Source organism: Camelus bactrianus, chromosome 3, assembly GCF_048773025.1.
Source record: "Camelus bactrianus isolate YW-2024 breed Bactrian camel chromosome 3, ASM4877302v1, whole genome shotgun sequence".
Taxonomy (NCBI): Eukaryota; Metazoa; Chordata; class Mammalia; order Artiodactyla; family Camelidae; genus Camelus; species Camelus bactrianus.
In genome coordinates, this window is record NC_133541.1 from 107,849,767 (window position 1) to 107,875,778 (window position 26,012).

The window sequence follows — 26,012 nt, forward strand, 5'->3', positions numbered from 1 at the left end:
ACTGGCCAAACTGATAACAACGTGCGCTGAGGAGAGATGGGAGACCAGGGTGACTGTTAGGGACTGGGGTGGGGACAGGCGGTGAGGGGCATGGGGTATGGAGGGCCAAGCAAAGGATTTGAGCGGATGGCTCTGGACGAGCAGGGGCCCACTGCGGTTTCTGAGCTGAGGGATGGGGGGTGGAAGTAGAGGCCTCCACTGAGACCCACTGAAAAGGCGGGAAATTGAGGCTCAAGAGCAGAGCAGTGGCCCTGGGCTCCCAGGCCCTGGCGCTAGCATGTGCCACCCTGTCAGCTCCAGGGTCTTCGTTAGTGGCTCCCCAGGGCCCTCTCCCCTCACCCCCAGTCCACCTACCTTTGAGGACAGGAGCAGGCATGGCACTCGGAAGCCACATGGTATCCTGCAGAGGTAAAGAGGAATCAGGACCCAGAGTGGTCAAAGGCGATGCCAGGGTTCATCTTTCCTGGGTCCTGCAGAGTCAGCCCCAACCTGAGCCACCCAGCCTCTATCCATCAGGCTAAAGTCAAAGGCCACCCACCCCCAACACCGAGCGGGCACTCATGCCAAGGGGCACCCCCTCTTGCGCTGGGCCCAGCCCCAGGCTGCCTGGGCCCTGCTTTGGCTCTGCCTCTACCTCTCTGGTGACTTGGCTGAGGCCCCGGCTTCTCTCTGGGCCTTAGTTTCTCTGTATGCGCAGCAGGGGTAGGGTCTTGGGCTGGATGGTATCCAGGGACCCGCCAGCTCTAACAGTCCTTGGGGTGACAGTTCCAATACCAGGCTCTTATCTGCCAGGACAAATATTTGGGAAAGTGTGATGAAAGGCCTGGGGGCGGGGGGGGGGGGGGAAGAGGGGGTAGGCCAGAACCCAGAGAACTCCCACAGCTCCACAAGCACAACAGGAAATGGAGGCGGCTGTGGGAAGGGAAGCGGGGGAGTTGGGGCTGCGGAATGTAGGGGGGGGGTCACCTCCCCATGCCTGGCCCCCTTTATTCAGCCCCAAGCTGCACAGGGAGGCCCAGGGGGAGGGGCCCGGGTCTGGCCCACGGGAGGCCCAGCAAGGTTTCAGAGATCCTTGGAGACTACAGAATCCAAGCCCCCCACCACTGCCTCCAGTGTCCCCATGGGGAGACTGAGGCTCTGAGAGGGAAAGAAGATTGCCTGAGGCTACACAGCAGAGCTTGTCCTGGAAGGAGACAAGGAGAACTGGAATGGTGGACGTAGAGAGAGACAAAGACACAGAGAGACAGAGAGAGAGGAAACACCCAGCGACAGACTCAGAAAGAGACAGAAGCAGGGACATGGAGAAAGAGACAGACAATACTGGGTGGGTCTTTGCCCTATTCCTGCCCTTGGCAGCCCCATCCGAGAGTCCCAAATAACCAACAGCCAGGCTTGCAAAGGTCTGACTATAGCACCAACAAGAAGGGGGCCAAAAGTGGGCAGGGGGGTTGCAGAGCAAGAAACATGGGAGACACCAGGTGACAAGGTGACAAGGAGACCTGGGTGCTGTGGGACCGCTGACCTCTCTGAGTGGCTGCCCAGCCTGGCCCGGTCCCTAAGGTCATGCCTGGCTTGCCCCCACTCCACTCCCATCTCACCCCTCCTAGTTCCCAGGCCAGGGCTGGGATCTGGGCTTGAGTCCCAGCAGGGCTACCTTCTTCGCCATCACTATCTCAGTGGCCTCAGTCTCCAGCTCTCAAAGTGGTAGGATGGCGAGTGTACCACTTCCAGGGCTGCATTTACACAGTAATCATGAGACAGAAGCAAGGCTCATAGCCTGAGGACCGCCATCTCAGCTCTGCCCAGCACCCCAAGAAGCTCTGAAAGGATCTGCTCTCCTCCTCCTCTCCCCATCCCTTCAGACAGCTTGCCGGAGGGTCCCCTCTCCCTTCTCCCAATTGCTTGAGACTCAAAGCCCAGCCGACTTGAGGACCCCTCCTCAGCTCCCCCCTCTCCCATCCCTCCTGCCCCAGCCTTCCAGCTGGATGCCAGGCTCCTCCAGCAGGAGGGAGCAGCGCCACGGCAGAGCCAGCAGCCCCCACAGAGGCCCATCTGCCCCTTGGTGGGTGCCCCTCTGGATCCCCTCTTCCTGCCAGAGATCTCAGCCAAAGAAAATCATTAGCAGTGGAGGCTGGGGGAGGGGGTCACTTCAGCCTCCGTGCCCCTCCCCTCCCAGCCTCCCTGGCTGGCCACACTGTTTATTATTCTAAAGGAGGAATTTGGTCGGCTGGCCTGGAGATGGGAGGTCACTGCAACCAGGGCTGCCTGGCTCTGGAAGGTTGTGGGCTGGGGCCCCCGGGTGAGCAGCCCCCGACCCTGGCTCCTCTCCCCATAGTCCTGGAGCTAAGGGGGCTTAGAGTCTCTGAGACTCTGAGTTGGGAGGGGACTTCTTGAACAGGCAGCAGAGGCCCAGAGACAGACAGAACCATGGCCCAGTCACCCAGCAAAAAGGCAGAATCAGGTGGCAGCGTGGGGACAGGCTGGGCAAAGGAGCTCAGGGAGAATGTAGCCACCTTAGGGAGAGCATAGCTAACCAGGGGTTTTGATCTGGCTTCTCTCTTTATGCAGTGAGCATTTTGCCTCTGGTCACAAGGGACTTCAGACCCACTATGAGACTGAGTAAGTCCCCAGTCCTCTCTGGGACTTGGTTTCCCCACCCATAAGGGGAGGGGTTTAGACAGGTCATCTCCAAGAGCCATCTCTGCACTAAAACTGCCAGAGAGAAGGTTCTGGTCACTGTTATTCCTGCTTTGGGGACATAGGGGCTGACGAGAGGAGGGGTTACCTTCCTGAGGCTGGCGTTGAGTGAGCACTCTCATAACTCATCATGTTCTGTGGATTGAATCCCCTGACCCTGTGGTCCCAGATTTGCTGTGTGTACTCTGACAGGTTGTTTCCCTCTCTGGGCTTCAGTCGTTCAGGTAACTTCCACACAAATAAACTGATGATATGGATACTCAGGAGGTGGCAGGGGGAAGGGTGGTGTGGGCAACAGGCCAGTGGACTGAGAAGAACCAGAGTGGGGCTTGGGGCACCCAGACAGACCTCCTGGGCCATCTTGGCTGACTTGCTGACACTCCAGTTGTCCACCCAATGTTTTATGGACTTCTGTGCCTCCCAAGGGCTGCTGTGTTACCAGGAACCCCAGAAGGGCTCAGGTGGCTGATGGGGTGGAGGGCTTGCCTGTGAGCACTTCCCTTCTTCAGAGGCAGGGCTGCGCTCCAGGGAGGAGCCACCTGGGACAAGGTGAATGTCATAGTCAAGGAGGAGGCACTCCTCTTCCTGCCACACTCTCTTGTCTAGAGAGGCCCCTAGAGCAGAGAGAAGGAGGGGACCCTCAGGGACCCACCCACTTTGCCCATGAGGCAAGTGCTGTGTGGGAAGTTCTCATGGTTCCTCCTATTCTGGCAAGGTTGGGGGAACATAGATCCCAAGATGGGGTAATTGCCCAGCTCCTCACAGTGAGTCAGAGAGACCCCTTTGGTCCAGGGGAGGACCCCAAGTCCAGGGGAGCAGCATGCTTGGGGAGTCACTCTCAGAGCCCCAGCCGCCCCTCCTTCCAGCACATACAAGTTTCCACTCCTTTCCCACCGCCTTAATCTAAATAAATCCAGTCCATCTTGGCCACATCCGCTAGCAGCAGCTTCCCTCCCTCGGGGTCCCGAGGCTCCCACGACACAGGCAGGCCCCGGGGGGGGGCCTGTGCGGCTGCCGGCGGGGGAGGCTCGCACACGGTGAGCACGTGCGCACGCAGCACAGGCTCCTGCCTACGCGCTCTCTCACACTGCTCTGAAACACACCCAAGTGCAGCGGGCCCCATGTGTGCCCAGCCGTCACGCCGGCACCAGACGTGTGCACGCCCACACGAAACATGCATGCACGCAGCTCCACGGGGCCCGGCACACAGCACAGACCACCACCTCTGTGCTCTCCCACGTGCCCATGTGAGGTGCGCACACTCATGGCAAATCACATGGGTACCCGGCACAAACAGAGCTGTGCACATACAACACGCACAGAGCATGAACACACGAGAGCCCAAACTCACCTGAACACACATCCTCATGCGGGCGCAGACGAGCCACAAAGCCAGTGTGTGTTACACACTTACCGCACCAGGTGCTGTTCTGTGCGCCTAACGCATATAGACTCACTTGCTTCTCAGACACCACCATGATGTAGATATAAGGATCGGTCCCATTTTAGATGGGTAAACTGAGGCAGAGGGCACTTAAGGAACTTGCCTAGGAACACAGAGCAGAGACTGCTCTGCCACTGCTTTTCTGTTTACTTGGTTTGGACTGGGCAGAAGCCAGTGGGGACTGACGGAAACAGATGGCATTGAGATGTATCCAGCCGAGAATGACAGGACTCGATGATCAGATGTAGGGGGGCTGGGGAGAGAGGTACCCTAAATGAGTCCCACCCCTATTTCTGGCTGGGAGCACTAGGGGACAGGAGTGTGTGTGTGTATGTCCTGGGGGCACAATTTCATTTTCAGAGATGAGAAAAAGGCAGAGGAGAAAGATTGAGCGCTGGCACTGAGCTGGTTTAGGATTTGGAGGGGCTGTGGGTACCTGAGGGATGAAGGGACACAGTCTGGAGGCGGGGAACAGGCTGGGCAGAAATTGCAGCAAGATGGAGAAGGGAGGCAGCCTTGCTATGAGGAGGAGGGGGTGCTTGAGGCCACCGCCGCCAAGTCAGTCTCGGGTCAGGGATGCTCTGAATAAACAAGATGCCAGAGGGAGGAGGAGGCCTGGCCATGGGGTCGCAGGGTTACAGCCCTGGAATGTCAGAGTTCCACGGCCCTCAGGGACCATCTATCTGGTCCAACCCCTTTCCTGTGCCCCATTGTACAGATGGGGAAACTGAGGCTAGGAGGACAGGGACAGGCCCCAGTGTTTTACTGTAGGCAAGCTGGGCTCAGGTGGCCAATGGGGCACTGAAGCTCACCTGACTGGGCAGCCCCGGCCCTCCCCCCAGGCTCAGATGTGAGGCTGGTGACTCAAGGCCCCAGGGTTCAAACTACAGCTGCTACCCGCTCCCTCCCCAGAGGACACCACCACCCCCACCTTGCCACATGGAGGCCTTTACACCAAAGTCATTTCCTTGCACTGTCTCAGCCAGGCAGGGATTGGAAACTGAGACTTAGAGGAGGGGACCAGCTAAATGGCTGGCAGAAGTGGGACACAGACTCCAGTCTCCCCGCCAGCAGTTTAGTCCTCTGTCCTCCACACCACGGACACTTCACAGCTCCTGGGACAAACTGCAGAGGCAGATCCCTGGCTGAGAGTAAGGATGTGGGTTCTAGCTCAGCTCTGTCATCCATTTGTATGGTCCTGACCCTCTCTGAGCCTTGGTTTCCCCATCTGTACACAGGGTGGGTGGGGCTGTCCTGGGAGCACTTCCAGGGCTGACATGTTGTGACTCTCAGGACCCTGCTCTGGAAGCAGCTGTACTGAGTTGGAATGCTGGGGTGGGGGTGGGGTGCTGGGGAGGGGCCCGGGCCAGGATGTCATGACTCAGCTTGAAGAAGGCCGCCAGCTCCAGGCCTGGGAGTGTGTGGGGGCAAGAGGCATCTGGAGCCAGAGAATGAGTCCTCCCGCCAGCAGCTGGGAGAGTACGAGAGTGATGGCAGCACAGGCTGGACCTGGCAGAGAGCGTGGCCACGTGGCCTTGCCCCAAGTGGTCTGAGACGTAGGTGTGTGCTTACCGCATGGGCAGGGGAGCCCCGCCCTGGGGGCCAGGAGGAGAGCAGGGTCCACTGGGTTGGGAGATAGTTACAGGCGGGAAAGGGCTGAAGCTATGGGGCTCCCATCTGCCCCCTCAATCCTATGCCTCTTCCATTGGTGAAGGTTTAACACTCCACCCTACACAATGCATCTCCCTACAAACCTCAGGATCACATTAAGGGCACAGCGGTGAGCAACCTGACCCAAATCACACAGCGGTGCAGCTCAATCACCCAGGCCCAACTCTGCCACGGTGCTTCTAGACCCAGAGGACTTTTCGTGTTTTCCAGGTACCTGTGATGTCCCCCAAACAAAGCAGCAGAAATCAGCTAAGTTGGGGCTTGGCATGGGATCCAGCTGTGGGAATTCCAAGTGGATGCAAGAACAGTGCCAGTGCCATGGACCATCCCTCTGATCCCCCTACCCTGCCCCCTTCAGCACAAGCTTGGTGGCCTCTGGCTGCCCCACTGCACCACCCGCCTCCCATCTCACCTCCAGTCTGTCTCCTCCCGCCTGTTCTCACACCCTGACCAGAGGAACATTTCTGAAATCTCTATCTGACCATGTCCCTCCCTGGCACCTTCACGGCTCTCCAGCCACCCGAGGTAAAGGCTGGCTTCTTAGCTCAGCCCTTAAGAACCTTCACTCCCTGGCCCTGCTGACAGCCAGCTCATCATGACAGAGGGAGGGAGGCTGCTGCCCGCCCAGCTCCCCCGGGGACCCCAAGTGAGGCCCCGATGCTCTCGTCACTCACTCTGTGCTCCTCTCCCCAGGAGGCCTCCCCAGGGCCACAATGGAAAGAAATGACCTATTTTCTTGAAGTTCAAAATAAAACGAAACATCTGTCTGGATTGGAGCCAGGCTGATAAAGAACGGACTGATCCCCCTAGTCTGAGCCCCCCTCCTGCCGCCCACCCCCTCACCCACCAGAGAGCATGTGCCGGGAGCTGGGGGGGGGGGTGCAGGCCCAGCTACTTGGAACAGTTCGTGGGAAAGCGCTCAGTGTGTGCCTCACGGCCGCTGGGGGCCCAGGGGAGGGGGCCTGGGCCCCCACATGGGCAAGGAACCAGCTTAAGAGGGAGGTCAGGGAGCGAGGGAGGCCCACTGCACACCCCTGTCCACCCACCCACCAGTGGAACAAATGCTTCCTGCCTCCTCTGGTGCCTCACTGGCCTCCCTGCTCGTCCCCATGGCCACCCTCTGGGCCATATGGCCCGGCTCTGCCCAGGCCCAGGGCAACCCTAGACCAGAGTCCTCTGGATGCCAGCTGGGCCCACAACAGCCCCTTCAGAAAGGAACAAGGACTTCGAAGTTCTTGAAAATAACAAGAAGAAGAACAGTGACCTGTGATTTAGTTTTCAGCACCCAGCATCAGGGATCGGCCCTTAATGTGAATGATCTCAGAACAATCTCTGACATCAGTGTTGCTTCTGCATTTTGCAGGTGAGGAAAGCAAGGCACACAGAGCTTACATCATTTGCTCAAGGTCACGGGGCTCACCAGTGGTGAAGCTAGTGCTCAACTGTGGGCAGACTGACCCCAGAGCACATGGACTCGACACCCATGTGACAGCCTCTCTAAGGCAGGAATCAGAGATGACAAGCCCGTGCCTGGCACATAGCACGAGCTCAATACACAAGTCACCAGGCTTGTTGTTTCAATGCTCTGTTCTCCAGCCTCCCCTTCAGTCCATGCTCTCTCCCCTTTAGCTGGGTGAACCTGAAACTGGCAGAACAAGAGAGGAGACCTTTTGCAGAGCCCTACAGTCTGAGGACTGGGAAGGCTGTAAGTCACGTCTCCCCCACCCTCTCTGCAACAAAGGGGTTGTCCAGCTTACAACTGCACACCTCCCATGACAGGGATCTCACCACCTCACCCAAGGCCCATTCCATTCTTGGACAGCTCCGGATCCTCAGAGGCCAGCCTATTGGAAAATTTTTATTACACTGAGCACAATCTGTCTCACTGTATCCTCTACCCATTGGTCCTGCTTCCATTCACCAATACCAACCCAGGACATCTCTCTTCCCATTCATTGTTCTGATGCCCCACAATCTGAAAAGAAACAATAGTCCTTACTAATTTGGAGCTAGGCACTCTGCTAAATGAGATGACCTGGGGATTTTGTTTTATCCTCATAAGAATCTGAATGAGGAAGATACAATCATTATTCCCATTTCACAGAGGAGGAAACTGAGTCTCAGAGAGGTATAGCTGCTTGCCCAAGATCACACAGCCAAAAAGTAACAAGACAATGAGAAGCTGGGATGCAAACTCAAGCCTATCTGACTCCAAACCTGTATTCTTAACTGCGATGCTAAACTACCTAACTTCTGCCCAGAAACAGGTCTGTTCACAGAGAAATACTCCCACATGGGTTTACCCTAGTGGGGTCCACACAGGGGCAGTGCCCAAGCAGGTCTCTGGCCTACCTTGAGGCCTGTCCCAAAGGCCCCTGAGACAGAGCATCCTGGCAGTCAGGCTAGCTGTTTGGCCAGCTCTGCCACAGGCCTGCTGCGCTCATGGTCCAGGCCTGCCCCTGCTGGGGCCCCAGCACCCCCTTCCACTGTTTGCAGAGGGCCTGGGGGCCTCTGCAGCTGCAGAGTTCCAGGCCTCTACCATCCTTCGGCTGCCCTCCGTGCACACCCCCCCTAGCGCCTCATCTCCGGCCGGTGCCATGGCAACAGAGAGCGCCAGTCCCTGGCAGCCAGAGGAGCCCCCGAGAGGGGTCCCAGGCTGAGTCTGGGGAGGGGGGTGCGGCAGGCGCAGACAAGCAAACCTTCTGTTCCCCCGGCTGCTGCCAGCCCGGGATCAGCCCTGGGCCGGGGTGGGGGCCACGCAGAGAATGGGTTCTCAGAGCCAAGTGGGCAGGGGGCAGGCAAGCCTTGGCCGTTCACACTGACCCACCAGCACACGGCCTTCCCCCATCAGCCCAGAGCCCGCAATTTGGGCAGGGCCGCGAGCTAACAAGAACCTGCCATTAATTGGTGCCAATTACAGAGCATTGAGATTCCCCTCAGAGGTCTCCTGGGCGGCAGAGCCAGAGGGGAGAAAACTCGCTTGTCGCAGCCCCCTCTCGCTTTCTCAGCATCTCTTCCCTCGCCCCTTGCTTCAGTCACTCACCCCTGAGACTCCCACGTACTGTTACTCAGCCTTCCTGTGCCTCGGGTCTCCCGTCAGTGAAGTCAGGGCTCCTGGTCCAGGCCTTCGAATGAGTTAATACAAGTGAAATGCTGAGAGCAGGGCCTGGCGCACAGCCCTGGGCGAAGTCAGCGGCCACGTGATTCTTCTTCATTCACTCACGGGAGAGTAAGTCACTCATTCACTCACTCACTTGGCCTTGAGACCCCGCTAGGCTAGGCCTGTCAGCAAAGGGATGCCTGTGGTAAACGAGGTGGTGGGAGAGCCAGGAGGGGAGCTGCTCTTGTCAGCAGGCTCTGCTCGGCTGGGGGCGGGGTCTCCTCCAGGCGGACTCAAGGATTTAAAGGCCAACGCAGGACCAGAACCCAAGTCTAATGACTCCCAGTCCGCTGTCTGCCGACCAGCTCTTTCCTCTACCTTTGTCTTAATTTGATTTTTCACAAATAAGGAATCTGGGGGAATGCCTTCAAGTTCCTCACACGGGATCAGATTTACAGTAGGTGCTCAGTAGAAGCTTACACAGCATGAGAGATCAAATGGCTGTGGAGGGTCAGCCCTTCTGGTCCTCAGCAGCCCCCTAATAACTCAGGACTCACTGGGCTGGGAAACTGGGATGGGTAGGTGACAGCGAGAGACCAGAGAGGTGCTGGGCTGGGCTGGTGAAGGGGCAGAACAGACCTACGGGACGTGCGGTCCCCCCAGGCAGGCCAGGGGCAGCAGTCCCGGCTAGAAGCCACTGAGTCCAGGTCTAAGAACCAGCCCTACTACCTCATCACTGTGTGACCTCTCTGAGTTTGACTTCCCGGGTCTCCATTTCCTGGAAAACAGCAAAAGAGACATCCTTTTCCATTGCTGTGAGGGTTAGAGGTGATGATGAAAAGCACCCGACTCATAATAGGTGTTCAGTACATGGGAGCTACTGTGATTATATGATTATTTCAGGGCTAGGGGTAGCCTTGAGTTGGGTTCTTTGGTGGATGATGCCAAGGAAGGGTATTCCACAGGAGCTCTGTGTGAGCAGTTAAGGAAGTGGGAGCTCTCCAGGCATCTGGGTGAAATGGTAGGGAGAGATCTTTAAGCTAGAATCTGGGGCTCTTCAGCAAAGAGGCAGGTGATGGGCAGAGAGGGAGGGCAGAGGTCACACTGGGATAAGTCTGGGGTGCTGAGTAAGGATATGGGCTTTGCACCGGAGGCACTAGGAAGCCAATTTGTTGGGGCATTGACGGTGAAGTTTGGGGAGCTAGCTGCTGGCTGGGCAGTGATAATGGTGCAACTCCAAGCACTTTTGGGGGTGGGGACCTCCACAGAGGAGAGTGACAGGAGTAGGTTGGTATTTTGTGGGAGGGCGTGGATTAGAATGGGGACAGTGGAGGCAGTGAGGCCAGTCTTGGGGGTAAAGCCATCTCACACCCAGCCTGAACTCCCTGTGGGGCCAAATGCAAAATGCAAATACAGGGACCCTTGTTAAAAAACTATTCAGCATTTCAAGGCAAGGCCCTTCTAAGCATGGAGTCCTCTGTGACTGCGCAGTTTGAATGCTTATGAAGTCATCCCTGCTCCCTGGACTAAAGGGGAGGCCACTGGCCCATCCATCCGTCCATGCATCCGCCAACCTATTTATCCAACACTCTGTACATTTACTCCTTCACTATCCATTCATCAGACAGGCCCCCAGTCTGGGGGCTGATAAGGACACAAATACAGGTAAGACGGGAGTAGTCCACAGTCCACTGAGTCACACCTGAGCCTTCATGCCCCATGCTCTGGGCTAGGAGAGGCCCAGGATTCAGTGACAGGTTTGTAAATCTGAGCCCCGCCCTCTGGGACTAACCCTGGAACCCACCTCCCCACGCCCTCTTAGACCCATGGAGAAGCTGGTGAGGGGTGTCACAGCCCTTAACTTTCCACTTCCTGGGACAGATGGTAACCAGGGCAGCAGCAAGATGTGAAACAGCCACACGAAGCCTGGCAGGGGCTCTCAGGGGCTAAGGGCAGAGCTGGATGGAACGTCTGGTGTCAATGAGCTGTCCACTTTCCCCTCTCCTCACTTTATGTAAAAGGGGATTATGGCCAGAACGGAGAAGTAATGTAACCAAAGGCTCCGTGGTCCACAAGACAACCCAGAGGGGTCCCATCCCTTGTCAGGATGGCGTTGCTCCTCTTCAGCCCGAACTCTGCTCCATGGCCCCACCCCAGGGGAAGCAGGAGCCCGAGCCTTGGATCACAGAGGTGGGTGGTGAAGATTCAGCACACGAGCTGGCACAGAGGAAAGTCCAGGCCTGCAGGCCGGGTCCCAGGCTCAGTGCTATCGCTGACCATCTGTATGACCTGAGGCACACCCCCTCCTCTTCTCTGGACCTTCATTTCCCACCAATACAATAAACAAGTTGAACCTGGGTGGCCCCAAAAGTCCTTTTCTCTCTGACCTTCAAGAACTGCCTGACCCCTTGGCCCTACTGCCCTCACCTCCCAAGGGACAGCCCTTTCCATCACAGGGCGGAGAAGCTGGTACCTCTGGCAGATGAAAGGTCTCAGGCACCTGAGACATTAAATAGCTTTGATCTGAAGTGAGGAGAAGAAACGGTACTAATGCAGTTAAAGCAATACACTTTCATTTTCAACCTCCTGCATCAGGCTGGGGGTGGGGTGCCCCAGGAAGCACCTGGGAGTGGGGGATCCTGGGGCCATGGCCAGGGGTGGTTCAGGGAGCTCTTTTGCCTGAGGGTTCTGGGCCTGAAGTCTTGGGAGGGGCTTGAGGTGGGTTTCTACACTGGAAGCAACAAGTGTGTGAATTCCACACTCCTCCATTAGAAGTGGGTGTCTGCAGCTGTTCCCCGATTTCTGGACCCCACTATTCATCCATCTACCCTCATTCGTCCATCTATCATGGGCCAAAGCCTTGCTTCCTCGTCAAGTCAGAGCATATGAGGTTCACAAATTCAGCAAAGGGTCATATAGCATCCAAACACACCCCCTCACGGCACACCTCCCGACCCTCCTTCCTCGGTATCTGCAGGCTCTGGCAGAACACACCCTCAGAGCTCTTAGAGAAACTGAGCCCATTAAAGGCCCCTGCAATCATCAGAAAGTTCCTCCCCCTTACTGCAGGTCACTCTTTTCCATTAGTGCTCATCGATCCTGACCGCTTTCTGTAACATGTAGAAATAGGGTAAGAAAAAAACCCTTTGATTGTGAAGTTAAATATGCATGATCCCTGAGTACACGACCGGGCTTGTGTGGCTGCCAGTCTGGGCTGGCGTGGCTTGGAATCCTGGAATTGTTCTAGGGCTGGAAGGAGCTCAGAGATCATCTTGTTCAACCTCCTTGTTTTACTGATGGGGAAACTGAGGCCTAGAGAGGGACTGACCACCTCTGGAACTCTGAGGGGCCCCCATAGCTGAGGCCCAGGCCCCACCCAGCCTCTCAGTCATGGACTCTAGGGTCAGAAACACTCGGTTTCAGTCCCAGCTCCACCACTTCCTCGCTGCGGGACTCTGGGCAACTGACTTAACCTCTTAACTTCTCTGGGCATTTCTTCATCTGTAAGACAGAGTGTTTATCTCTGCTCCTCGAGCTTGTTGCAGTGATTAAATTAGTTTGGCAAATATTTATTGAGCACTTACTGAATGCCAGGCCTGTTCTAGGCTCCGAGGAGCACAGCAGGGGGCTTCACGGCAGTGGGTGTGAAGCACAAGGAATGTGTTCAGAGAGGGCTGGTCCTTGTTCTGTCATCCTGCACTCAGGGCTTCCCAGCTGGGGGCCTACAGTCTCTGACGCTGGGGGGACATGGCTGGGGGTGGGGGACGATGTGGAAAACAGTGGAGGAAGCTCTCCCCCTTCCAAGGGTCCACTGCCCATGGGGTTCTGAACCACGTGCAGAAAAAATCAGGGGAGGGAGTACATTTCAGGAACATCTGAGGACCCTTTCATTCCTTCCTGCCTCCTCACCACTCAGCAGCCCGTCCTGACTGAAACGCCCAGAGTCCCCTCCTTCAGCCCAGAAGGCAGCTGGTCTCAGAGCCAGACTGTGCCCGAATGGTGGAAGTGAGCCTTCGGCACCCCCATGATGCAAAGGCCCCTTTTGTGGGCACAGCCCTTCACAAGGTGCAGAGCAGCTTCACAGCCAGGCTGTCTCACGCAGGAGGTGGGGAGAGCAGCCACCTTCTCTTAGCCACTGGCATAAGGTCCAGCCCTATGAAGGACAGGAACTGTGCTAAGTGCCTTATCTTTACTGTAACTTTGTGGACCCTGCATCCTGCCCTTCTGCTCACCGAGGAGGGGTCTGACGCCAAGGGGCAGAGCGCTGGCCCAGCGTCACGCAGTCAGCCAGAGCCCAGGGTTGGGGGGCTGGTCAGTGCCTGGTCATCTGATGCCCAAACCTTGTATTGTTTACCCACGGTGCCCACTGCCTTCTAGATGCAGATACAGCAACAAAGAGGACGTGGGGGGCTGAGGTTGGCCACACAGTGGATTTAAGTGGAGCCAGAAAAAGCTCCAGGTCTCCTGACTCTGAATCCACGGTGCTTTCCGCTGCCCCACATCTGTGGGCAATTAGAAGTCTCAGCTCTTCTTCCCACAGAGAAGGGAGGGCTGCCCAATCACTGCTGAAGGGAGGGGGCTCACCATATGGTCTCCTTCCTCTTAGGACAAAGCCAGGGCCCCGGGTGGACCTGGGAGCAGGTAAGGCCTGAAGCTGAACTTCCTGCTGGAAAAGGTGCTGGAGCCAAGAGCAGGCTCTGCGGGAGGATGGAGACTCTCCCCTCTGACCAGGGGCTCCCTGGGAGCAAGGGGGTTAAGTCTTTGGTTTCAAGCAGACCTCAGCCTAAAATACCAACTCTACTAACTGTGTGACCCTGGGAAAGTCACTGAGCTTCTCTGAGCCTCATTTTCCTTGTCTTCACAACAGGGGTAATAACAATACCAATTCCAAAGGCCTGCTGTGGGGATTATAAGGCACGCGAGGTTCCAGGCTCTGCGCCCGGGACAGGGTAAGCCCTGGATAATGGTGACCAATATGGTCTGCGTGTCCCCAAGTGTTGTGGATTCAGGGCCCTGCTGCTTGGAGGCAGGCGAGGACTGTATGACTTCAGAAGGTCTCACTAGAGGCATCTGCACTGTGGGATCCCCACTCCCTGTGTGACACAGAAAAATGCAGTCTAGAGGAACCACATGAGTTTCTGGAAAGGCACCTAAAGGAAGACAGGAGGTCTGGGTCCTGGGCTCACGCTTGGGAACACAAGGTCTTCCGTGAGTTCCTCCTCCCCTTCACGACCACATTTTCTCAGCCCCACTGCCTTCCTGGGGACACTTTGGCCAGAACACAAACTGGGGAAGCCTGGGGCCTGAACGATTTCTGATGTGTAAATAGAACACAGAAAGAGAGAGCCAAGCAACAAGGCTCCAGCATGAAGGGCATGGCAAGCTCTTGGAAGACTGGAAAAACCCAGGAAGGCTGCCTGGAGGAGGGAGAGTAGGGAGGGTCCTTGAAGGAAAGGGAAGGTGATGAGGAAGGGCATGCCTACAGGCAGAGTGGTGAAAATTCCTTCTGGGAATCCTGAGATCTGACTGACAGGAACACAAAGCCCAAGTTGGGCATGATGGGGAGGGAGCTTACTGTCTCCCTGAGCTCTGCCAACTGTTAGCTGGGTAGCACAGGTTTGTGGCTGCTGTGAGCCTCAGTTCCCTCATGCGTAAATGGGGTATAAAATCAGTCCCTGCCATGGAGTTGCTAGTGAGCGTCACATGAGATCATGCTTATAAAATACTCCGCATGGTCCTGGCATGCAGTAAGTGTCAATCACTGTTAGGAGTTCGTTAGGAGTTAAGAGTTTGGAGTTTGGGCTTTCCACAGTCACCTTCTACCCGGGAGACTCACAGAAGGAATCGTGATCAGATTCATGTTTTAGGGTGGAGCGGAGAAGGAGGGAGACAGTGAGGAGGCCTGAGCAGCTGGGACCAGAGGAAAGGGGCCAGCAGCCCACCCCCCTGCTTCAGAGAGGGGCCCCCATATCTGTGGGCCAGATCCCAGACCCCAGCCCCGCTGCATGACTGTTAGGATGGGCCTGCCACAGCCCCTTCGCCTTCGCACTTTCCCAGCCGCTGGGGGTTTGGAAGGACATCTTAGGAATCTGGAAAATTTGCAAATCCATTTAAATCCTGAGAGGTTGCCGGGCGGCTGACTGGCCTAGAGCCAGACAGATTCTTAGGGACAAGGCCTAGGCCCAGCCAGGGACAGAGGCTGTGGGTCTGAGGTCCCCTATCCCCTACCAGGTCCCGTTTCCATGTACCCTGTCGGCCATCTCCCAATTCCCCTCTCATGCCCCTTCCAGCTCTCCCGTCTCCCAACAAGCGGTGCTATGCTTTGGAGGGCCCCCTGCTCAGCACCCAGAAACCTCTGGGGTTTGTTTGATGAGGGCAGAGGGCACCCACCTCAGAAGCAGCCTGAGCAGAAGAGAGCTGGCTCCTTCAGTCCTGATGTCACCCACAGCCTCCCGGCCTCCTCCCATCTGGTTTTGTTAAAAATATTTTCCATTTTTTGACCTACTCGAGAAGGCGCAGTCTGGGACAAGGGGACAGGACAAGAGCCCGGGGATCCCCCCTCTTCCCAGCACTTACCTTGCTGTTGATGCTTTCTGAAGCGTAGGCAAGGTCCTGGACTCTGGGCTGTCACCCCCTCCAGGAAGACCTCCTGTTGTTAGATAAACTATGCCGGACCCAAAATGGGGCAGCGGCAGGGTTGGAGGGCAGCGAGGACAGTTGTAGGCTCACAGAGCCTCAGGAGAATGGAGGGAGTTGGGGGCTGCAGGGGTGAGGAGTGGCCTCACTCCCAAAGCATCCTTCTAGAGGAGCAGGGCTGCCAGGAGGGGCCGCCCTGGGTCTGGCTGTCTGTGTCTTACGGCACAGGCTGCTGCCTGGTGGCGCTGGTTAGAGGGGCCCGGCTCTCTCCTCCTAGTCCCTCCTCCACTCCGGCTCCAAGTTGTTCACAAAACGATCCTGGGTCCCAGACGGGGTGGGCAGGGACTGCAAGCTGCTGGCAGCCCCAGGAGCTCACACCACCGTGGGCTTCCCTGCCCCCCCACTTTGGGGGAAAGGCTGCAGGGTGGCCTCTGATTGGCTCAGCTGGGAGAAGGGGGATTGGGGGCGGGGAAGGTGGACGCGTGCGTCTGTTTTCAATTTCAGTTTGCCCCCCCTTTCTTTTCCCCCAAGTTTCTTGTTTTTCTTCCTCTTTTCCCTCTGCTTGCTCCCTCCCGTTGCCTGCTCACTCAGGATGTGAGGGGATGTTTAGAAATTCCGCAGCCCACGCCAGCCAGCCGCTGAGTCACTTTTATTAACGAGTGGCCTGGCCCCACTCGCCTGATGTCTGTTGCGGGTGGCAGCCTCCCCTTGCTGTGGCACCTGGGGAAGGGTCCCTTCTCTGTGCCTCAGCTTCCCCATCTGAAAAGGGAGCTCTGATAACCTATACGGTCGATTCAGTCAACGTTCATTCACTGAACAAGCATGTTGAGCACCTACCATGTGCCAGCCACTGTGCTGGGTATTGGGGATGCAGTGGTAAGTTACAGTCCCTGACCTCAGGCGGCCCAGGCTAGTGGGGGAGGCAGTGCTCAGGGAGGGCAGGGATGCTGAGAGTGCATTTAGAGGGGCACCCATCGAGGCTTGAGGGAACCAGAAAAGGGCTTCTGAGAAAAGGTGACTTAAGAGATGGAAAGCTCTTCTGAGATTAGCAGTCAGTTCTTAGAAAAAGAAATCAAGGCCCACGGGTGAACTGGCACAGAGAGAGAGACATGCCCAGGGTCACCCAGCAAACTTCAGATTTCCAGACATGACCCTCTATTATCTCAAAGCCCGTGGAATACCAGGAAAGGAGAGTTTCCTCATCTTATAGACAAGGGACTGAAGCCCAGAGGAGTGAAATGAGCTTCCAAAGCTCACATGGCAACAGCAGAGCTACAGCAGAATCAGGTGTTGTGAGTGACATGACAGAAGAGATACAGGTGATCTGACCCCAAAGGAAGACCCACACTGCAATGTCGACTGGCCCTCCTGTCCCACCTTCCTGGGTTATCCCATTCCCTGCCCCTCATTCATTTTCGAGCACCTGTTACGTTCCATTTTCCTCCTCCTGCCCGCCTCTGCACAAAGGCCTGCCAAGGCTCCTCCAGGAGCCCCTGGGCCTCTCACCCACCTCACTTCTTCAATCCTCATGTCCTCAGATCAGAACATGTCTCTAGTCACAGTCTCCTGGCCAAGGGCATCATTTTTAAGTGGCTTAGAGAGTGGAGAGCATCACCCCTCCCCCTACTAGTGTATACCTGGGGAAAAGGAGTCCCAGGGAGGGGATCCCAGGTCACACAGGTAGAGCCTGCCTCTGCCCAGAGCACTTCCATCCTGCCCTCTGTCTCCTTTCCCTCCTGGGACTCACCTCAGGTTCCTGTTCATGGGGGAAGGGGGGTTGCTTGAGCTGGAATTTCATGGCAACCATGGAAACCTCTCTTGTGATCATTTCTTGGTCTTGTCCCAGTGGGGATTGCTGAGCAGAGTGTCTGGGCTGAGCCACACAGAGGGAGAAGGGCTCTCAGACTGGCTCCAGGCCATGGCGTGGGGGCCATGAGAGCCTCCCAAGAGAGTGGGCCGGGCCCAACTCAGTGGCAGTGGGGTCGCAGGGGAACATGAGGGGCTCCAAAAACCGCAAGATCAGGCCTGCCTGCATAAGCATTTTCTGTGCCCAAAGATTCCATCAGTGTTCACAACTCCCCTCCGAGCATCTGCCCTGGCTGTTCACCTCCAAAGCCTTGGCCCAGCTGCTGGGACCAGGTCAGTGGGAGCAGTGGGGGAGAACAAGGAGGCATTTCAACCAATATCCAAAAAAGATAGTCTGGGAGTCAGGAGACCCAGCTGTGAACTTGTTGTGTGGCCTTGGATAGGTACCTTGGCCTCCCTGAGCCTCAGTTTCCCCATCCACACATAACAAGGGTAGACTCACTGTGTTGCAGGGCCTTTGGGATGCTTTGTCTGCAAGTTTCTTCGAGTTGGACTCTAGCTAGGAGAGGAGGCTGGTGGGCCCCAGGGCAAGGGGACAGCTGGGGGCCAGAGATGCAACACAGAGGGGAGGGGGTGGCTGCTGGTGGCTCCCCGGGGAAGCTGGCGGCCGCCGGTTTCCGGCCAGCCCAGCCGTCCGGCTGGCCCATCTGGAATCACTTAGCCCCTACCACCATTAACCCTTGGCGGGCACCAGGGCTATTATGCCTCTGCAGAGCTGATATGAGGTTGGGGGATGCAGAACCACAGGGAACACCACAGGACACTTGCTAAGGGCTGGACAGCTGAGGAAGAAGGGTCATGATTGACAGGGCAGGTTCTGGAGCCAGAGACAGAGCTGGTTCAAATCCCAGCTTCTGCAATTCCAAGCTACATGATCTTGACAAGTCACTTAAATTCTGAGCCTCAGTTCCTCCTCTGAAAAATGGAGATATTTCAAGGAATGACTCAAAAGATTGTTGGGATTTGTAATGCACTTTAAGGGCTTAGTACAATGTCCGAAGTGTTCTTGAAATAATGCATTTCCCTCATTCTAGCTGTGGCCCATCCCTGTGTGCCCCTGGGCTGAGCTGTCCCTTCTCTGCGCCTCAGTTTCCCCTGTATACTCTGAAGGGGCTGGGCAGTGGGCAGAGCAGCATCGTCATGCTGGGGTGGTCAGCATGGCCCCCAGTCCCACTGTGCACAGGATGAGCCACAAGCAGTCTCCCACCTGCCCAGGTGCTGGGAGCCTCAGACAATCCTGTTTAGGGGAAGCTAGACTGAGAGTGGGTGGGCAGAGCATGGAGAGTGGGGAGCCCTGCCTGAGGTGGAGTGGCATGGGGTGCAGAGGGAGAGAGGAGCCTTAGGCCCTGGGGTTCAGCATGTCCCCTCCCCACTGCATGGTGGCATGCTCGGGGATTGAGAGCCTGAGCTCTGATATCGGCAGTTCCAGCACAGCTCTGCCACTTCCTAGCTGTGTGAACTTGGACAAACTACATGATCTGAGTTCAAAGAGCCTCAGTGTTTTGGGAATTAGTGTGCCAGCCTCACAGAGTTGTTGAGAGGCCTGCATAAGTGATGCACAGAAGGTCAGGCCTGCCTGCACAAGAATTTCCTGTGCCCAAAGATTCCATCAGTCTTCACAACTCCCCTCCGAGCATCTGCCCTGGCAGCCCAGCTTTTGGTGCAAGGACTATGGGAGAGTGAGAAACACCACGAAAGCTGCCTGCTTCTCAGGTGTCACCAGGAGCTGCCATCACAGAAGTCCACCACCAGGGCTGGAGAGAAGCTGGTCCAATGGCTCCTTTTGCAGCCAGCATGCCTGAGACCCAGTGATGGAAAGTGATGGTGATGTGTGAGATGAGGACCAGAGCTCAGGCTTTGGTCTAGACTCTCAGGCCTATGTTCTTCTGTAAAGGCGGGAACCAGGCTGAACTGACCCCCCCCCTCAGCCCCCCACCCACGCTCCTTAGAGCCGGAAGCCAGGGTTCTCAGTGGGGCAGGGGAGGGGGCCGGAAAGGGCGCCTGAGTGGGAGAATTCCCAGTAGGCCGGCTCAGTGCTCGCTCAGACAGGGCCAGCGGCCACCACATCTGGCTCTCCCACGCTCCCGGCGCTGCCCCCCCGGCCCAGGCTCCCCAGGCCTGGGCTGAGGACGCAGCACACATGGCCCAGGCATCAGCACAGGCATCTTGGATGTCAGGGCCTGAAGAGTCCTAAGATGAGTCCATTGGACAGATAAAAACTGAGGCCCAGAGAGCAGAGCGGACTTGCCTGAGGTTAGCAGAGACAAAACAAGCCTGGAATGCAGGACTCCTGGCCCCTAGCTCAGTGTTTTTCCACCCTGCACACCCTGAGCAGCTAGGTCCTTACACTTGCACGGGGGGAGCCGAAAGGATCACACAGCGGAAACTGCCCCTTCCCCTCCAGGACACTAAGCATAATGGCCCTCTGCTTGGGCAGAGGGACCAGTAGGGGCTTCAGGCCACATTCCCACCCTAGATTCCTAGGACTGCTCTTGCTGGGCCAGACTGTTACCACCAAGGACAGATAGACTTCCAGGAGATAAGGGCTTCAGTACCCTGCTCACCTCAGCCTCTCCTCACCCTCCAGCTGGCCTTGGTCTCAGTGCCCCAGGGAACAAGGGTGTGTCCTTCTGGTACACAGATGGCTCAAGGATCATCAGAACAGCACAGCCCTCAGAAGCCTCATATGACCCCTTACTGGATATACTGGGTCCCAGAGAAGGCCAAAACTCTCTGGAGGGCACACAGTAGGTCTTGAGGGCACACAGTGGGGTCTCTGACTCCCAGGCCTTTCTGTTTCTCCCACTATTTATCCATGCAACAGAAATTAACTGAGCACCTACTATGTGTCCTGCGCTCATAGAGCTCATAAGCAAACGCAAAGAAAACAAATTAATAATGACAAATGTGATAAAAGAGACACAGAATAAAAGGCTGGGTATGTGGAGGTTCTTATTTAGCTAGATTATGGCTTCTCTGGGGAGGAAATATTTCAACTGAGATCTGAGATCAAGAGGTCACACACAATGCAGGGGCAGGAACAGTGTTCTAGGCAGAAGGAACAGTGTGTGCAAAAGCTTGAACGTCAGAGAGAGCTTGGTATGTTTGAACAAGAAGAAAAGAATGGTTGAAGCACAGAGAGGGGATATGGTGGGGAATATGCTGGAGAGGTAGTAAGGAGCTTTGTGAGCCCAACAGAAGTCTCGCTTTTGTCCTGAGGGTCAGGAGGGGCCACTGCAGGATTTAAAACAGGGGGCTGATGAGATCAGGCCTCCTAATATACTGTGGGGGATGGTTAACAGGCAAAATGAGGCCGGGGGCTAGTAGAGAGGCTACTGTAGTCAGCTGTGGGCTGACTGCCCCCATCCTCACTGTATCTATCCAAGAGGCTGCAGAAATGCACCCAACTGGGACCTGGGGACTCTGGGCCCCACTCCATGCTTGACCACTGACTCACAGTGTAAGATCTTTCTTGCCTGGCCTCTGTATCTCTTCTGAACAACAGGTCAGACACAGTGCTCCTTCAGATAAGGGCAGTCTGGCCCTTGGGCCTCTGGTTTAGCGTCCTCTCTGCTCCCTAAGTGGCTGTGTCCAGGGGTACTGTCTCCCTCCCTAGTGCTTCTGTTTCTCCACTGGGAGGAGGAGGGGAATCAGCACATCCTGGGTCACGATTGAGGCTAGGCTGCCAGGGAGGCCTCCGGTAGTACCTCATAGGGCCAGTAGGTGGCGCCCCCAGCCTCTGGAGAGGGTGGGAAGAGAGAGGAAGATGATGGGAGGGGAGAACGGAGGGGAGAGGGGCCCACAGGAGCCCCAGCACAAATCCATGAGTCTCACATTTGCCCCCAGAGGTGGACAGGGATTACCATCCCCACTTCCACCTCAGGAACTGCCCAAAGAGGGTGAGGAACTCTCCCTCAAGGTCACAAAGTGAGCTCGAGGCTTGGTTGGGACTAGGGGTGAAGTCTGGGTAAGCCTGATGCTGGCCCCAGTGCCCACCAGCTTCTCTTAAGCAAATCATTTCCAACAGAAAGCTGAGCCCAGAACCTCTTCTCTTTAAGGGTCATAAACCTGATTTAAAACCAAGTTATCACCAAGATCTTTATGAGGCCATCGTCTCTGGGCCCCACCCCAGAAGGCCCTGGTCGGGTGTGTGAGAGCAGCCCAGAGGGAGGACTTCCAGAGGCAAGAGGGGCCCAGCCAGGGAGTCAGAGGGAAGGAGGGGTCCAGTAAACAACCGCTCCCAGAGATAAGGGGCTGTCAGAGAGGAAGACGCTGCGACATGGTCGATGGGGGGCTTCTCCACCCACGCATGGTCACGGCACCCCAGCTGGACGGCAGTCTGAGCCTACCAGTCCCCACTGGGCACATGGGGACCCTGAGGCCCAGGGAGGCAAGGGTTCAAGGTCACGTGGTGAGTCAGAGGCCAGGGTGGGGGAAGACTTGCGAATTCAGAAGCCCAGCCTGAAACTTTTAAACAAGGCGACAGTGTCCACAGAGGTGTCACATCAGGGATAGCTCAGGTCTCTGATTGAGGGGTCCACCTAGGGGTGAAGGTGAGGGGGGAGCTGAGGTTCTTTTGCATGAGGAAGCCAGAGGAGGAAGAGGAACCAGGTATTTGTTTAAGCAAAACCCCAGGGTAGGGAGAGAGGCACACACAGGCTCACTCTCTTCCCAGGAAGCTCGGGCTGGAGAGGAAAGGAAAACTTCCAGAGAGGCCGCTGACCTGCTGTGTGGCCTCAGGCAGGTGACTTCACTTCTCTGAGCTGTAGCTGCTTCATCTGCGAAATGGGGAGAACAAATTACCCTACCTCACTGGGCTGTCTGAGGATGACATGAGATTAATAGATGAAAAAGACTTGGCATGATGCCTAGCACTTAACAAATGCTCAATAAAGCATGATGTTATTGCTATTATTATTCCAGCACAGGTAAAAGGCAAACCCTGAAGTCTCAGAGAGAGGCAGTGAAAGGGCGCTGAGCTGGGCATCAGAAGACGTGGGTCTGTCTGTTTCCCATATAGCACTGACCTGCTGTGGGAACTTGGGGAAAAAAATCCCTTCTTTCTTTAGGCTTCTGAGCCTCCGTTCCCCTATCTGTAAAATGAGTAGGTTGACTCTCTAAGGGTCTTCCATGGTCAGGATTCTACAAAATCTATGATGTCCCTGCTTTCCTACCCTACATGGATCAGGGGTGCTGTTTGGAGGATCAAGCAGGCTGGGTTGAGGACAACCTCAGCCACTCTAGCTGGGCAGTGAGAAAGGCCAGTGGGGTCAGGAGACCCAGCTTCTATGCCCAGCCCTGCTCCTGTGTGACCTTGGCCAGTCACCTAGACCTCTCTGTGCTTCCCTTCCTTATCCAGAAGTGGGGCCAGTTTGTCTGACCTTTCCCAATGCCCAGGGCTCAGGAAAGAGCAGGCCCACCCCAGGAGGTGTCTGCAGGGTGGCAGGCACGTCCAGCCTCCACCCTGGCAGAGGGCAGCACTGAGGGGACTACGGAGCAGCTGCGACGGCTCCCTCAGGCCTCAGGCCTCCCTGGCTGTGCTTTCCCTGGCCAGGGAAATAGTCTCTGCGTTGCCTGGAAAATCCCCCATCTCTCAGCCACCACCCAAGTCCTGGACACCATCTTCATGACTCCTGGACCCCAGCCCAGCTTCCTTTCTGTGCTTGGGCTCCCCACCTCTCCCCTGGCTCACTCTCCACACACCAGCCACAGCCATCTGCCCACTACCCACCTGTCCACCATTCAAAACCCCCAAACCCCTCATCAGGCCTTGCTCTGCCTCCCTCCAGACTCATCTCCTGTCCCCATCTTGTGCCCCCTCCCATCACTGAGCTCCCAATTGGTCTTTCAGTTCTAAGGGACCACATGTCCCCTCGGGCCTCAACCCCTGTGTTCACACTATCCCTCTGTTCACTTTGTCCCTCTGCCCACAGTGCCCTTTCCTGCTCCCCAGGGCCTTGACTCATAAGTCACTTCCTCTTGCAAAACTTCCAAGTCTCCTCCCTTTGGGAAAACTTTCCAGATTCCTGGTCCTCACTGAGATGTAATTTTATCCCTGTCTGTGATCATTTGATTCATACCTACTTCTCCCCCTCCCATTTTGTAAGCACCCCAAGGGCAGAGCCTCGTGCCGTACCTTACACCGTGGCAGCACAAAGCAGGAGTGTTAATACACATTTGTCAAAAGTATGAACGAGTAAATTCGTACACCTATTCCCAAGCTTCAAGCCTTCCATCGGGGTCTGATTTAGCATATCTTTGGAATTAGAGGGCACCTAGAGGGCACCAACTTTTCCACCTCCCAAGATAGGCACCCTTTCCACAGCATCCCTGACTGGGACCTCCGTACTGCATACCTGTGCAATCGTGAGGTCACTCCCTCTGTCATGACAACCCTTCCATGATGGATGGCCCTTTAGAGAGCCCTTTATTATGGGTGGGTTGAAAACAGTGTCTGTGCCTACAGCTTTCTTTCTCGGGTATTAGGTCTGCCTTGTCTCCCTCCCCAAACTCAGACCTTCAAGCCCCACCCCAGGTCTTTTCTTCGTCCAGTCTCAGCAGTCCTGATTACATCAGCTCAGAGAACAGAGCTCAGTCCTCTTGGGCCTATCCTCCCTTCTCTGTAGACTTCCCAGTTTAACAAAATTTGGGTCCTGGGTGGAATCCAGCACTCCAGATGACTTCCGTGCAAAATTTCACCAACACATCCACTTCCTGACCTTCCCTACTGAGGCACCCATGTGCTCCTTCACATCGGCCACAACCCATGCAGCCATCTTTCTCCTCTTCCAGACAGCATCCCTTTTGGCTGCATTGGGCACAGCCCCTTTCCTGTCTGGGTCTCAGAGCTTCCACTTGTACAATGAGAAGAGTTCCACTTAGCAGGAAGAGGCACCATGTGCTAACTGTCCTCCACTCTGTGACAGTATCCATCAGAACCTCAGAAGAACAAGATTCTGACCTAGACCAGCTTCATGGATGAGTTACCTGTGTAATCACACAGGGCGCATATTTAGAAGGACCCCACGCTTGGTTGAATGTTCTGCTATTGCCATCTTGAAATCTGTAATAATTTTTGAACAATGAATCTCGTTTTGCAATGGGCCCTGTAAATTGTGTCCTGATCCTGACACATATGTCTAGCCCTGAGAAGATGCTGAGCTGCCTTGGCTGAGGTGGTGATCCAAGGGAGGGACAAGCTGAATAGATAAGACCCTGATTCTGTTCACCTTCTAGGGACCACATGTCCCTGCACATTTAGGGGCCCCTAGGAAATGCTGGTGAATCAAACCCCATAGTGGGGTTCTGTGCAGCTCCTTAGCACTGAACTCCTGCGGGGAGGGAACCCACCTCCCACAGGATTCCTGACCAGAGCCCTGTCCTTCGTGACTCCTTCCCCAAATCCCCCAGCTCTGCTCCCCACTCCCAGTTCACTGATGGCTCCTCAATTGCTTACCCCCCACCTCACCGCCCCCTTTTGGGTAGCTGCAAAATGTTTGGCAGTTTTTCATTGGGCAGGGTTGGGTGGATTTAAAATCCAAGAGGGCTCCAGCTATAATAAATGGATCAGGGCTTTAGGATAAACCAACTATTAAAAGGGCATTTTTGAATCAACTGAAACACTTTGAATATGAACTGGGCATTAGATAATACCCAAGAATTTGTGTTAATATGTGATAATGGCATATTACATAAGGAAATGTCCATGTGTTTTAGAGATGCCCGCTGAGGTATGTAGGGGTAAAATGACATGATGTTTGACAGTTGTTTTAAAATATCTTAGCAAAAAAAGGGAGAGGAGGTCAGTTAAATAAGTGTGGCAATATCTTGATTCACTCTACAATTCTACTTCTGTGTATGTTTGAAACTTTTCATTAAAATAAAGGCAGGGTGGGGAGTGGGGGCTGGGGGGTTGTCAAGAGAATTGTGAAAAGTTTCCTAGAATGTCTCTAAAAGAATGTCCCTATTCCACCTCTCTAAGAACTTTCTCTAGAGAGCCAACTCAGGTGAAGTCCCCAACTGTATGTGCATATGTGCATTTTCCCCCGGGAGAAAAAGATCCACAGCTTTCATCGGAGACTCAGAGGGGTCGTGACCCCTCCTCCCCCCAAAAGAGTAAGAACCCGCTACCTTACAGACGGGACCCTGTTTGAAGTCAGCGTTCCCCCACCTCCTTCGCCTCTAACTCGTTACTGCAGACTGTGTCACAGGTCTGGTGCGGCTGTGTGATGCTGGCCTGGGGTGCCCCCACTCCTCAGATCCCTTTTCTCCACCTGTACAATAGGGTTGCGGGGCGGTCCACGCGGCCACGGGGAGGACGAGGGGTTCGGGCCTCTGCGCCCGGGGCTCCACAGGAGACTCCCACAACTAGCCACGTAGCGAAGCCTCGACGCTCGTCCGGGACGCGCCCTCTGAGCCCCCACCCACTCCGGCCCCTGCCAGTCCACCTCCCGCTTGGGGCGGCAATTTGTCTCCTTTTGAACCCCCCGCCCCCGACGGGTTTCCCCCTTTGATTCGCAGCCTGGAGGCTCCCCCCTCTTTGAAATGCAAACCCGCCTCGGCTGGGGCCGCGGGCGCCTGGAGCTATAAAAGGCCTGG

At 55.8% G+C, this 26,012-nt stretch overlaps 1 protein-coding gene across 4 annotated transcripts in view; it reads right to left on the reverse strand.

Moving 5' to 3' along the window:
• PDGFRB (platelet derived growth factor receptor beta) overlaps nucleotides 1–15,964 on the reverse strand; it is a 37,283-nt gene extending 21,319 nt beyond the window's left edge. The window contains exons 1-4 of one of the 4 annotated variants that reach the window (XM_045521757.2): nucleotides 15,489–15,964; nucleotides 3,046–3,236; nucleotides 635–785; nucleotides 355–400 (exon numbers count right to left, since the gene is read on the reverse strand). In XM_045521757.2, coding sequence (XP_045377713.1) covers nucleotides 355–394 — 40 coding nt within the window. In that variant the 5' untranslated portion in view covers nucleotides 395–400; nucleotides 635–785; nucleotides 3,046–3,236; nucleotides 15,489–15,964. Of the gene's footprint in view, nucleotides 1–354; nucleotides 401–634; nucleotides 786–3,045; nucleotides 3,237–8,855; nucleotides 9,272–15,488 lie in introns of those variants that run through there. The other 3 variants (XM_010961781.3, XM_074360923.1, XM_010961783.3) reach the window with 3 other exon arrangements.
• Between the last annotated feature and the right edge of the window lie 10,048 nt (nucleotides 15,965–26,012).